The 14,711-nt window shown below is 45.6% G+C and overlaps 1 protein-coding gene across 1 annotated transcript in view; it reads left to right on the top strand.

Moving 5' to 3' along the window:
- Window positions 1-14,711, top strand: part of LOC142466731 (vomeronasal type-2 receptor 26-like) — a 79,902-nt gene that overhangs the window by 39,778 nt on the left and 25,413 nt on the right. The window contains exon 3 of the mRNA XM_075572110.1: window positions 3,795-3,918. Coding sequence (XP_075428225.1) covers window positions 3,795-3,918 — 124 coding nt within the window. The remainder of the gene's footprint in view (window positions 1-3,794; window positions 3,919-14,711) is intronic.

The raw sequence follows: 14,711 nt of genomic DNA, 5'->3' as shown, positions 1-14,711 counted from the left end.
CAGGGTGACTTGGGCATGAACTGGGTATCCCCTCTTATGCTAGGGACACTGTACCATTCTGGGGATATCTTGATCCCGATGCCCTTTTTACTTTTCCTGTCTGTGCTGAAGCAAGGAACCCTGGCGGTGAGTCGTAAGAGCGTTTCCAGGGTAGGATTTTGACCGGAGCACTGTGCTTCAATGTATCCGAGAATCTTACCTGATTCTAGGGTACATCTGTGGGGTATCCCATAACTCGGGGACCCCGCTACATAGCCACAATCTGACAAGACTTTCCCTGCAAACCCCACTCTGAAACTCATAGCCTACCAATCTCTGCGTGCTGGCAGACCTGGAAAGGCAAAAACACACACATTCTTTATTGTCACATAATTTTCATACAGTCACAGTAATGCATACACGACTGCCAGGTCCAAGAGCTGACACTCTAGGATCTCAAAACACAGATTAGGGGCAACCAACTGGGCTTAACCTTTATTAGTGAGCCTAGTTACCCCCTCACCGTCATAGTGTCTAAGACAGGATATGATAACTATATACAAATATATTCGGGGACAGTACAAGGAGCTTTCAAATTAACAATTCATCCCAAGGGCAGTACAAAGGACTCGGTTTGGATCCCTTAAGGTTGGAGGAAATTAGATTTCACCAGCAACAAAGGAAAGGGTTCTTTACAGTAAGGGCAGTTACAGTGTGGGATTCATTACCCATGGAGACAGTGATGGCAGATACAATAGATTTGTTCAAAAAAAGGTTGGACATCTTTTTAGAAAGGAAAGGTATACAGGGATATACCAAATAAGTATACATGGGAAGGCTATTGATCCAGGGATTAATCCGATTGCCAATTCTTTTCTGAGAGGTGCCATCTATATTCTAGGGACGGATTGCACCTCAATGAAGAGGGATCTCTGTGCTAGGGGGGAAAATGCTAAAAAGGTTGGAGGAGATTTTAAACTAGGATGGAGGGGGGAGGGGAATGAAACAGATAATGAACTAAATGGAATAGATGAGGATACAAGGTGGTATGGAGGTAGAATGGGGGCAACTGCGAGTTTGACAAGCAGTGAGACACCCATATTAAATACAGATAATACTAGAAAACTTCTAAAGACTAAACAAAGTGGGCGCAGAAAGGAAGGAGCAGATAACATAATAGTAGAGGCTGTAAAATAAATGAAATGCATGCTTGCTAATGCAAGAAGCCTGACAGATAAAATGGGGAAGCTTGAATTAATAGCTGCAAGGGAGCAGTATGATATCATAGGCATTGCTGAAACATGGTGGGATGAAACTCATGACTGGACAGTTAATTTAGAGGGTTATTCTCTTTTTCGGAAGGATCGAACAAATAGAAGGGGAGGTGGAGTATGTTTATATGTTAAACCGGATCTAAAACCTATTATAAGGGATGATGTCTATGAAGGGAATGATGAAAATGTAAAGACCTTGTGGATAGAAATTAGCAGTGGAGGTAAAAGTATAAAGAAAATGTTTGTGGGAATATGCTATAAACCACCAAATATCTGTGAGATTGAGGAAGCTAAAATACTTTTGCAAATGGAGAAGGCATCAAAACTGGGTCATGTTTGCATAATGGGGGATTTTAATTATCCAGACATAGACTGGGGCAATGAGATTAGTGATACAACAAAAGGGAACAGGTTTTTGGGGGTGCTTAAAGACAATTATATGACCCAAATTATTGAGGAACCAACCAGGAGAGGGGCAGTTCTGTATTTGGTCATATCAAACAATGTAGAAGTAATAACAAATATTCAAGTCCTGGAACATTTGGTTAACAGTGATCATAACATGGTCTCATTTGAAATAAATTATCAAAAAACAGATTACTTGGGTTCAACAAAGACCTTCTACTTTGGAAAGGCAGATTTTAATAAACTGAGGTCTAATCTAGTAGTAATACAATGGGATGATGTTTTTGCCGGGAAATTTTGGGCACCAGTCCTAAGAAAAGACATTATGGAACTAGAGAGAGTGCAGAGAAGAGCCACCAAATTAATAAAGGGGATGGACATTCTAACTTATGAGGAGAGGCTAGCTAAATTAGATTTATTTACATTAGAAAAGAGGCGTCTAAGAGGGGATATGATAACTATATACAAATATATTCAGGGACAATACAAGGAGCTTTCAAAAGATCTATTCATCCCACGGGCAGTACAAAGGACTCTGGGCCATCCCTTAATATTTTAGGAAAGGAAATTTCACCAGCAACAAAGGAAAGGGTTCTTTACAGTAAGGGCAGTTAAAATGTGGAATTCATTACCCATGGAGACTTTGATGGCAGATACAATAGATTTGTTAAAAAAAGGTTGGACATCTTTTTAGATGGGAAAGGTATACAGGGATATACCAAATAAGTATACATGGGAAGGATGCTGGTCCAGGGATTAATCCGATTGCCAATTCTTGGAGTCAGGAAGGAATTAATTTTTCCCCTTAATGGGGTTTTTTGTTTGCCTTCCTCTGGATCAATAAGTATAGATATAGTATAAAGTATCTGTTGTCGAAATTTAGCATGGGCTGAACTTGATGGACGAAGTCTTTTTTCAACCTCATCTACTATGTAACTATGTAACTATGAGTCAGGAAGGAATTTATTTTTCCCCTTATGAGATATCATTGGATGATATGACTCTGGGGATTTTTGTTTGCCTTCCTTTGGATCAATAATTAAGTATAGATATAGGATAAAATATCTGTTGTCTAAATTTAGCATAGGTTGAAATTGATGGACATACGTCTTTTTTCAACCTCATCTACTATGTAACTATGTAATACAATATTGCATGATGCAGCAATGTCATGATGCCTGGATGCTGCAGGAGAAGGGCCACTATAGAAGGAATTGCCCGGGCAGGTATGTGCCTGCAATCCAAACCTGCTGCCACCTACCCTGACATTAACCTGTCTGAACTTCTCTTCTACCTCATTTATTATATGGCTTTTGTCTGTCAATCATTCCCAGTAACAACTCTGTGATGATCAGCCGATCACTGCAGCCACGGGCTCCACCTGTTCTGCCTGTTACAGCCACCGGAATATGCTCCATAATGATGATCCCACCTTCATCTCTACCTTCAGTGGGATAAGACTTTAAAATCCCAATATGGGAGTGCTCAGCTGAATCCTGTTCAAATCTGCCCCCGTCCTGTATATAACTGCCTCCTGCTGTCACCTGTCATCTCCAGTTTTCAATTTGCCAGTCTCACTTACTATTCTTAAAGCTTCAGGATCAGATGCAGGTAGTCTTTCCATGGCTGGAAGTCCATGGAATATGTTGAGGATCTGTCATTTATTTGCACCCTTTCTGTGTCTCAAAATGCCCCACTCCTGTCACCTCATCTCCACTCTGCAATAAATCAGTTTCAGCTGTTTTCATGATTTTGTCATTAGTTTATAGTTCATATGATTTTTCATAAATGTGTTCCTAAAATTTAGTAAAAACTCAAAACAAAAAACAAATCCAACACCGAAACCAATCAAATCGAGTTTGTGTAAAACCAAAATTCAAAACATAACACAAACTGCGTCCAAACCAAAAACACATTTATTTTTAGGACCAAATCCAAACTGTATCGGAAATGCGCACTTCAGTTTGACTAGGGAAATATATTTTCTCCAGAACATCTTGATTCAGAAAACGAATCAGATCCTGGATACACATCAAACTATTCATGTTAAAGCAGAGTACAGTATTAACCATGACTATCACTGTGTGCCGGGCAGTGACTCTCACATGACATTATACCGGCTTTGTTTCATGACAGGTTCCCCGTGCCGTGTGCACTGAGCCTTGTACTCCAGGATACCGCAAAACACATCCAGAAGGAAAACCAGTTTGCTGCTATATTTGTGTTCCTTGTTCAAAGGGGGAGATCTCCAACGCATCTGGTAGGTGATTGTCACGTAACGGTACTGATCAGGCCCGCTAGTTCGTTGGATCGCCAACCCAAGGCACGGAGTTCAAGAAACTATGTTTATTTGCAAGGTCAACAGAATAGAAGCATTCAAACGTACACAAAACACACAATTATCCACTTTGTGTCCCACCTCTATCCTGGGAAAGGATTGGATTTCTCCCCACAGAGTAGGTTACTGGGAGGTGAGGCCAGGGGTAGCCACAAGAGTCCCTCTGTTTCTGGGTTGGGGAAACAATCCATTATGGGGTACAGCAATGTCCTGGGGTGGCTTTGAGAGCGGGCGCACAATGAATAAAAACAGTCCTTGTTGCAATTACCGGTAGAGGCTGTCCCGATAGTAGGAGGCCCGACTGTCATGGTAGACCAGGTCTTACCAACAAATTAATACCAGGATTCTGGACTGAGCAGTACAAGGAGTGTAAAATAAATTGTAATTTATTTCCTTTTAAGGCAAACACACAATACTTCACAATTACAGTCAATATACACTTACTGGGATGGGGAAACGAAATAAAATGTCCACGGAATGAAACAAAGACTCTGGGCACCCCTGCACGCATGCAAGTGGGTGCGCAATGTGAGCCGTGCGACAGTCCTTGGCTAGGGGCGCAACTTGCCAGCCCTATATCTCCGCCAAAAGGAATTATTTCGTAATGTCCTTACAGGATTTGTTCGGGAATCCTTAGCTCATACAAATTCTGGAAGAGGGGTACGATCCTTCGTTATGATGTAGTTAACCCCTCACACTCCGGAACCGCTGACGCTGGAAGTAGGACGTGTCTTGGTTGATCTTAAGTGAATCTTACTGGGACTGGGCTGCAGGTATCTTTATAGGGTTAAGGGCCTTATACCTAACATACATACTCAATCCTCTCATGGGAACAACTTTTCCCACCTATTCCAGACTTGCCAGTAGCTCACAAAAAGGGCAGAAGTTGCTTCCCTGTTTGCACAGAGCATGTGGTAACTTGACACTTAAGCTGCTTAGCATACCAAGCCCAACCTCTTACCTGGTGACAGTAAGTCTGGGGTTTGGCTAATAAGTGTGAAGCACCCATACTACACACCGGTATGTGGTACTTGGGAACAATCCGCCCGCCCTAACACATAGGGTCTCTGAGGCTTTTCAACTCCGGACTTCCCTAGACACCGGGGCACCATCTCAGCAGGGTGTCCTTTGAAGTTCTGAAATGAAAAATCCCTCAGCTCATTCCTCCATAACATATGGGCATGTTAATAGATTCATTGCCGGACCGGCAGGAGAGTGTTCCTGCCTTCAAATTTAAAACACCATGGAAATACAGTATATTTATAAATGTATGTTCTGCATATGTATCAAATATAAAACTCATATGTATGTTCATGGTACATGTGTAACTAACTGCACTCCAAAAATTAGAGTGCTAGCTCATTGCTAGCGCAAGTAATCCACTTAATTGAATTGGCTCTCTGATGTTGGTTGTGGTTTGACCTATAACTGGTCTGGGTTACAAGCCGGCATGTATCCATGCTGGCTTTGATCGGTAACCGCAGTAAGACGCCAACAATTCAGCTTAAGTGGATAACAAGACTGCTGGATACATTTTGACAAGACGGCACTTCAGCCTGACCGCAAACCACTTATCCAATTGACTTTGCGGTTCAGACATCTGCGGCTTGGAAAATGATACCTATCCTCAAAGCAGCTACTTATTCACAGGCACGCTTCTTCAATCAGCGCTGGCACAGAGCTAGAAGCTCCCCCTTATGTCTCAAATACAGTTAGCACATTTTCATTAATTCATCTTAACTGCAGCAAGCTTCTGAGCTGCAAAACAGGTACAAAAAAGGTAGTGTAGAGAAAAAAAATTATATTATGGGGACAATACAGGTTAACCCTTCAGACCAAACAGGGATTAGGGTTAACAAGCTGCGCATAATACCTTTATTATTGGCCTGGTTAACCCTCTCCCGCCACACCGACTTCCAATGGTTAGTTGGTGCAAGGGTTAAAGGTACCAGCTCTCTGTGACAGGCAGAATCTGATGGCTGGAGAAATTCTTCAAAAAGTCTTTGTTAGCTTTATCTTTGTTTCGTGGCTCAGGATGCACAGCATTTATAACTTTTTATCAGGATCATACATTGAGCAAAACAAGATAAGTGAAATAAATTGTAAATTTGAAAAGGCATACACACAGTGTGACACAAACTACATAAGAAAGACACACTTACTTGGGACCTTGAACAAAAAAAAAGACTTTCCTAGCTTGATGTAAAGGTAACACAAAACAAGAGACTTTAGTTGACCGAGACTTGGCCCGAAATGTCCTGGAACTCAAATCGGCCTGAAGTTTCTGACGTCACCGCTGTCTTTATTCCGGAGGACTTGAAATCTTTTAACTAGTTTAGGCTTATGTTTTTTTTTAATATTTTCACCGGGAGTTAGCTCCAAGCGTCCTAGAACTAAATTCGGCTTGCAATCCTAGCCGCGACCTGTATGTTCAGTTTTTAGAACTTGCCCGCAAAAAGCTGGACTTAGAAATATTTCACCTCGGATTTTTAAAGCCGGTGTCTTTGCTATTTCTTTCCGAGCATCTTTTGGTCGTTTCAAATTTGCTGCTGCTGTTATGGCGCTTAGAATCTGCTCTCTTGATTGGCTGAGGGATTCTTACAGTATCTCTGAGTTCATTCATGAAATACTCCAGCCAATCAGAGCGATGTCAGTCTACTGAAGCCGGGCAAGCGACTCTTCTGAATCAGCCAAGGGCATGTGCAAGATTGCCACCTCTGGAAAGCAGAAGCCACCCGCTGGTTTAGGTTCCTCACAGTCTGGGGAGACAAATGGTAGTTCCATTCATCCATGGACATGGGTACTCGAGCCTAAACCTCCTGCCCAAATGTTTTTCACACCTGACAACCTCTGGTGGCTTTCAAGTTCAATGTCTGGGTAGACTCGCTGGCACCAAGCTGGAATCCCAGTGACTCACTCAGAACATCGGTTCCGGAAAGTCCCAGCTCATAATACTGTGCACAAGCATATATATTTTAAAACACACTGTTGAATAAAAATAAACACTTTGAAAAAAATTCTAAGTCTTTCTGGTATGGGGAATAGAATAAAAAGCTGCACGTTATTTCTTACTAAAACAAAAGTGAATGAAACCGCAGTCACCATATTTGAACAATAAATGAATAACAGGTGCTCTGGAGGATAATGGTATGATAATAACAGTGTTGATGAAAAGAATGATCAGAAAGTTTCCTCCTATAGTAAGCACTTAATGTCATATATAGTAACTATCAATGGACGTAATAGACCTGCAGTAAATTACTGCTGTTCAGGTCAGTTGACCCAGAATCACCGGAGAAATCAAAAATAATAAAATTGTATTACTTCTATATTGAATATTAAAAACACAGATACATTATTAAAAATCTCCATACTAGTGTGGCATAAAGAGTATATCGTCAAAAATAGCTATGCCTAAGTGGCTAATACCTGCTTAATTCCTTTTGTACATCCAAATTGTATAAGAAAATCTTAGTATTCAAAATAGAAACGATTCTCTAGATATGCAGGTAATCAAACTTAAATCAGATGTCTCTCCATATCAGAGATCAGACTAGTGCAGCAATCATATAACTAGAACACATAATTCTGATTAATATCAGCTAGTATGTCTCTTTAAGGAGTGTAGTCACACTGCGTGGCGTGGTATATATCAATAAGGTAGGTGAAAGCCCTCATTGGGTATGATGTAAGTATTATTACGGCTGATAAATATGAATATCTCTTGCTATATGTCGTATATAAGAGCATATAATGTCATGCCAATTGCTTCCTGTATACACCACTTCCAAGATATATCTTTAGAGTAAGCATGTAACAAAAATAGCGCAGTGGATATTCATTGCAGTTCAGTATAGATATTTACTGCGACACTGTCTCCTTTTCAAAAGGTAAGCATCGGCGGATACTAGGTATAAGGAAACCGCTGCAAATACAAGCCTGCTCATTGTCTAGGTTGTGTGGATGTCGCCACTTCGGGTGACGTCACAGACGTGACGTCCTACGTTCCCGACGCACGTTTCACATGTTCACCACGCTTCATCAGGGGGAGGAGGGAAAGAGCTATGGTCTCTTCGGTGGATATTTATACTCTCAATGGAGTGTGTGGTTCAGCCCACAAGGTAAGGTAGGCGGGGTCTGAGCCATTAGTTCAAACCAGACCTGGAGGTAAGGAGAACTTATATGTGTCTGTATCAGATATTTAACCATTAATCAAAGTTAGCTAATCATGTTGAACATAACAAATCACTTGTATAGTGATTGTAGGCAATGGATTATAATTCTGGAAAGCGAGGATATAGGGTTTTGTAATAAAGAATAAGCTTAGTACGGAGGCTTTATAATCTGGTGAGTGTTATGTAATATTTATGTGTAATCCATGAAAATTAAAATAAATGTTGAAATAAATAAATTAATTTTTGGAAAATGTGTATGTGTGGTTATTGTGTCCTCCTTACTTGTGATAATAAATAGTGTGAAATTTGTTGCCCATTGTGAGGAATCAGGGATCGCGGCGCCCGCACCCTGGTTCCTCTGCTGATTTATTCCCTCCTGCTGCCGTGGCGCGCACCCCTCGCCAGCGCCACTCACCTCCGTCGGTTCTGGGGGTTCCTCGTCGTCCTCGGCGTCCCCGGTTTCCAGCAGTACCTCACGCGGCCGCCATGTTGCTCGGGCGCGCGCCTGAACAGCGCGCGCCGGGCGAAGTTAATTTATTCACTGCTCTGGCAGTGAAGACCCGCCCCCAATACAGGAATATGATCTCCTGTCAAGACAAGAGTCCTCACCTGCCTGCCAATCAAGGGAACCTATCCAGGATGGCTCCACGCAGTCCTCCAGGTCTGCCTTCACTTCTGATTGGTCAGCCACACTTTATAATGCCAGTCCTTCCTATCATTCATTGCTCGACATAGTTTTCACTTGGATTACTACTCTGGCGTTTTCTCTCTCATTCACTCAGGTTACGACTTGGCTTGGCGGACGTCTCTCTCTGGCTCTAGACCCCTGCTTGGACAAACGACCTTCCAGTATTCTCCAATCCCAGACCTTGGCTAACGGCAACGACAACGGCATTTCTACACCGGTACTGGCAAGTATTGCTAGCGAAATACACCTGGCCTGGCAACGCCAAAATCACCACACTCCGGACACGCTCCCTTTGCTGCGGGTGCGTGCTTCTATACGTTCCTCACCTCAGTGAAAGGAACGGGTCTGGTCTGCGGGCAGCACCGGCGTAACATTATGTCGAGCCCACAAGACGCAGACCAGACTGTGGACTCTATGATGACGGCCATGTACCAACAAATACAGGCCTTAACGGATCAAGTGGCTCTCCTCTCCCAACAGGTATCGGACCGCCCTTTACAGGCTCCGCCTGCGGCTGCACCCCCGGCGCAGCCTGACTTATCTTCCACTTCATTTTCAGTTCCGAAGATTCCGGCTCCAAGGCCCTATGCAGGGGATCCACACACCTGTCGTGGCTTTCTCAACCAGTGCGAGATCCAGTTCGAGATGGCTCCCCAGCTGTATGCTACTGGCCGGAAAAAGGTAGCCTACGTATATAGTCTGCTCACAGGTAATGCACTGGCATGGGCCTCTCCGATCTGGGAACTACGCCCTGATATTACCCGCGATTACGCGGCCGTCAGACGGGACTTTCGACAGGTTTTTGATATCCCCGCACGTCAAGAGACTGCTTCTGATACCCTGCTAGAGCTTTCACAGGGACGTCGGCCTGTGGGTCAATACGCCTTGGAATTCAGAACCGTAGCAGCTGAGACTAATTGGGGTCAGGAGGCTTTAGTCGCCGCCTTCTGGAAAGGTCTATCGGAGTCTCTGAAGGATGAACTTGCTTCCCACACCAGGCCAGAGTTACTGGAGGATCTCATCACCCTGGCTACTCGTATGGATCAGCGCCTTCAGATACGCCGCGCTCAGCGTCAGCTTCCCCGGTCTACGCCTTTCCGTGCTTCCTTTTCCAGGTTCTCTACTAACCAGAGACCCGTCGTATCCCCGTTACCGGCGCTGGAGGCTCCAGAGCCGATGCAACTTGGAGTTCAGCAACCTCGGGTACCGTCACGACAACTTCGCTCTACTGGGGAATCGTGCCATCATTGCGGAGCTTCTGAGCAGCGTACCCGTAACCATCCTCCATCTCCGGGAAACGACTAAGCCCAGTGAGTACGAAGGGGCGCTCTCTGGGTACTGAATCTCCTTGTCCCCCTCCAAAAAGGGAACTTCCCAAAAGATTGACTATTCCCGTCTCCCTTTCAGGACCGACTTTCCGCACCTCCACTGCTGCATTTATCGATTCCGGCGCAGGAGGGAATTTCATAGATCAAACCTTTTCTGAGCAAAATCAAATTCCGCTTTCCAGGAAGGACTCTCCCGTTGCCTTGGTCGGGATTGATAATCGACCTCTCACCCCGGCTTATATCTCCTTAGAGACCGGACCTATCACCCTTTCTACTCATTCTCACAAAGAGACTCTGGGATTTGATGTTATTCATGCCCCAGGAACACCTATCACGCTTGGCTTGCCCTGGTTACAGAAGCATAATCCACTCATCGATTGGGTGTCTCCTAACCCTATTAACTGGAGGTCAAGGTCAGAGAAACCTTTTTCCTCTATCAAGCAACCATCCTTTCTATTAGCCAATACATCAAGTTCTCTGAGGGAGTTGCCTTCTCCATACGCCGAATTCTTGGACGTTTTCAGCAAGGCTCAGTCTGAACTTCTACCTCCTCATCGTTCCTACGATTGTCCGATTGATCTGGTACCTGGTTATACCTTGCCGAAAGCCAAATCTTATCCTCTCTCGTTGCCCGAGACCAAAGCTATGGACGAATATATTCGTGAGAATCTTAAGCGGGGCTTCATACGTCATTCCAATTCTCCTGCGGGGGCTGGATTCTTCTTTGTCAAAAAGAAAGATGGTACTCTCAGACCATGTATTGATTACCGGGGTCTGAACCATATCACGGTGAAGAATCGTTATCCACTCCCACTCATCTCCGAACTCTTTGATAGACTTCAGGGGGCCAATCTCTTTACTAAACTGGATCTCCGTGGGGCATACAACCTCATCCGCATCCGGGAGGGCGATGAATGGAATACTGCCTTCAACACCCGTAGCGGACACTACGAATATCTAGTGATGCCCTTCGGGTTATGCAACGCACCGGCAGTTTTTCAGGACTTCATCAATGACATCTTTCGAGACGTTCTTAATATATTTGTCATTGTATACCTGGATGACATCCTTATTTTTTCTCAAAACTTACAGGATCATATCATCCATACGAAGTTTGTGCTTTCACGCCTCCGCGAGAACCGGTTGTTTGCTAAAATGGAGAAATGCATTTTTCATCAGTCTACCACGTCTTTTCTCGGATACATCATCTCCAACAAAGGTTTGGCCATGGACCCAGAGAAGCTAAAGGCCGTCGTGGATTGGCCACAACCCAATTCCCTCAAATCGGTTCAACGGTTTTTGGGTTTTTCTAATTATTACCGGAAGTTTATCCGCAACTTTTCCACCATTGTCGCTCCTATCACGGCACTGACCAAAAAAGGTGCAGACCCTTCATCTTGGTCTCCAGAAGCTGTCACGGCATTCGAGACACTGAAACAAACTTTTGTCTCTGCTCCCATCCTTCGACACCCTAACACGAATTTCCCCTTCACCTTAGAGGTTGACGCTTCGGACTGTGGGGCTGGGGCGGTTCTGTCGCAGAAATTTTCTTCCCAGGATAAACTTCATCCTTGCGGGTTTTTCTCCAAAAGATTTTCATCGGCAGAGAGGAATTATGACGTGGGCAATAGGGAACTTTTGGCCGTCAAAATGGCTCTTCAAGAATGGAGACATCTTCTGGAGGGGTCAAAAGAGCCATTCACCATTCTTACGGACCATACTGCTGCGGCCAAGTTTATTCGAGCATTTGCCCGTTCTTGGCCGCAGCAGTAGCCTGGCGCGCGCCCGAGAGTGACGGGCGCGCGCCGAAGCAGCGGAAGAGCGCCCTCCGATCGGGGCGCTCTCCCTACCGCTGCCGGGTCCGCCGGGTCCCCCGGAACCCCCTGCCGCTGTCCCGCGATCGCGGGACACGAGGGCTCCCTCGGGGAGCCCCTGGACGCACGTGCAGGGGGCGCACGCTCCCGAAGACGCGTGACCGCGCGTCTATGACGCGCGGCACGCCGAGGGGCGGCCACTAGCAAGCCGGGAAATCTCCCGGCTTGCGGTACCGGCCACACTCGAATAAAGTGTGTCGGTACTGTAAGAACTTATTGTACATTGAGAATGCCCGTCGCTTAGGTCCTCGCCAAGCTCGCTGGTCGTTATTTTTCTCTAGATTCAATTTTGTTCTCTCATACATTCCCGGCACTAAGAACGTCAAGGCGGATGCTCTCTCCCGGCAATACTCTTCTGAAGAGAGATCAGAGAAGACCACTGAGTCCATCCTCCCTAAACAAAGAATCTTAGCAGCTGTGGCATTCAAGAATCTGGAGAGGATCATCAAGTCTCAAGAGAACCTCCCGTCCGGTCTTGTGGTTCCTAAAGACTCTTTGTATGTGGAACCCAAATTTATCCCTGAAATACTGGACTGGGGACACGCCGTCCGTTCGGCAGGGCATCCTGGATTCAAGAAAACCTTGGACCTCATCCGTCGTACCTTTTGGTGGCCCAATATGGCTAAAACCATTCTGGAATTTACACGGTCCTGTCCGGTATGTGCGCGGAACAAGATTCCTCATCAGAAACCTCAGGGTCTTCTCTTACCTTTACCTATTCCGGAGCGTCCCTGGTCCCACATTTCGATGGATTTTATTGTGGAGTTGCCTAGGTCGAATGGCATGAATACCATTCTTGTGGTAGTAGATCGGTTTTCCAAGATGGCACACTTTATCCCTCTCAAAGGATTACCCTCCTCACCCGCCCTTGCGGATATTTTTGCCAAAGAGATTTTCCGGATCCATTGGATTCCTACATCCATCGTGTCCGATCGGGGTTCCCAGTTCGTCTCCAAGTTCTGGAGAAATTTCACCAAGAGACTAGGTATCTCGTCTTCCTTTTCTTCTGGATATCACCCTCAATCCAACGGACAGACCGAGAGGGTTAATCAATCCCTCGAGAAATACTTAAGGTGCTTCGTCTCTAATTCTCAGGATGACTGGGCAGAATTACTTATCTGGGCTGAGTACGCATTGAATTCTTCCAGGAATGAGTCCACCCACGAGACTCCCTTCTTTATCAACTACGGATTCCATCCGGCTCGCCTACCTATTACTAAAGAATCCTCTGGGGTACCAGCCGTGGACGAACATATTGCCCTCCTACAAGACTCTTGGTCCAGAATACAATCTGCATTACAAAAAGCATCCTTGACATCTAAAAATCAGGCTGATCGTCACCGTCGTCCGGCACCCGAATACAAACCCGGGGACAAGGTTTGGCTATCTTCCAAGAACATCCGTCTCAAAACGCCTTCCCTCAAATTGGCTCCTAGGTTCCTGGGTCCCTTTTCCATTTTGGAGCAGGTTAATCCGGTTTCTTTTCGACTCCAACTTCCTCAAAGCATGAGAATTCCGAATGTCTTTCACACCTCACTTCTCAAACCTTTTATCTCCAGTAGCCTCTTTCCGGATCACACTTCGAAACCAGATCCTGTGATGGTACAGGGTAACGAAGAGTACGAAATACAGGCTCTACTGGATTCCCGTCTTTCAAGAGGTAAAGTCCACTTCTTGGTCCACTGGAGAGGTTTTGGACCCGAAGAGAGGTCATGGGTACCCCTGAAAGATATTCATGCTCCAGGACTCCTGAAACGCTTTCGTAAGAAGTTTCCATCAAAACCATGGAAGGATCGTCCTGAGGCCGATCCTGAAGGGGGGGTACTGTGAGGAATCAGGGATCGCGGCGCCCGCACCCTGGTTCCTCTGCTGATTTATTCCCTCCTGCTGCCGTGGCGCACACCCCTCGCCAGCGCCACTCACCTCCGTCGGTTCTGGGGGTTCCCCGTCGTCCTCGGCGTCCCCGGTTTCCAGCAGTACCTCACGCGGCCGCCATGTTGCTCGGGTGCGCGCCTGAACAGCGCGCGCCGGTCGAAGTTAATTTATTCACTGCTCTGGCAGTGAAGACCCGCCCCCAATACAGGAATATGATCTCCTGTCAAGACAAGAGTCCTCACCTGCCTGCCAATCAAGGGAACCTATCCAGGATGGCTCCACGCAGTCCTCCAGGTCTGCCTTCACTTCTGATTGGTCAGCCACACTTTATAATGCCAGTCCTTCCTATCATTCATTGCTCGACATAGTTTTCACTTGGATTACTACTCTGGCGTTTTCTCTCTCATTCACTCAGGTTACGACTTGGCTTGGCGGACGTCTCTCTCTGGCTCTAGACCCCTGCTTGGACAAACGACCTTCCAGAATTCTCCAATCCCAGACCTTGGCTAACGGCAACGACAACGGCATTTCTACACCGGTACCGGCAAGTATTGCTAGCGAAATACACCTGGCCTGGCAACGGCAAAATCACCACACTCCGGACACGCTCCCTTTCCCTTTGCTTCTATACGTTCCTCACCTCAGTGAAAGGAACGGGTCTGGTCTGCGGGCAGCACCGGCGTAACACCCATATATATATGAATCAATAATAAAGGGTACTGTGTAGGAGTGTTACTCAAGTATAACGACCTGCCCCTACTGGTCAATGCAGGTC

This window comes from Ascaphus truei, chromosome 1 (genome assembly GCF_040206685.1).
Source record: "Ascaphus truei isolate aAscTru1 chromosome 1, aAscTru1.hap1, whole genome shotgun sequence".
Lineage (NCBI taxonomy): Eukaryota > Metazoa > Chordata > Amphibia > Anura > Ascaphidae > Ascaphus > Ascaphus truei.
Note: the sequence above shows the minus strand (reverse complement) of the source record. Positions and strands in the feature narration are given on the sequence as shown.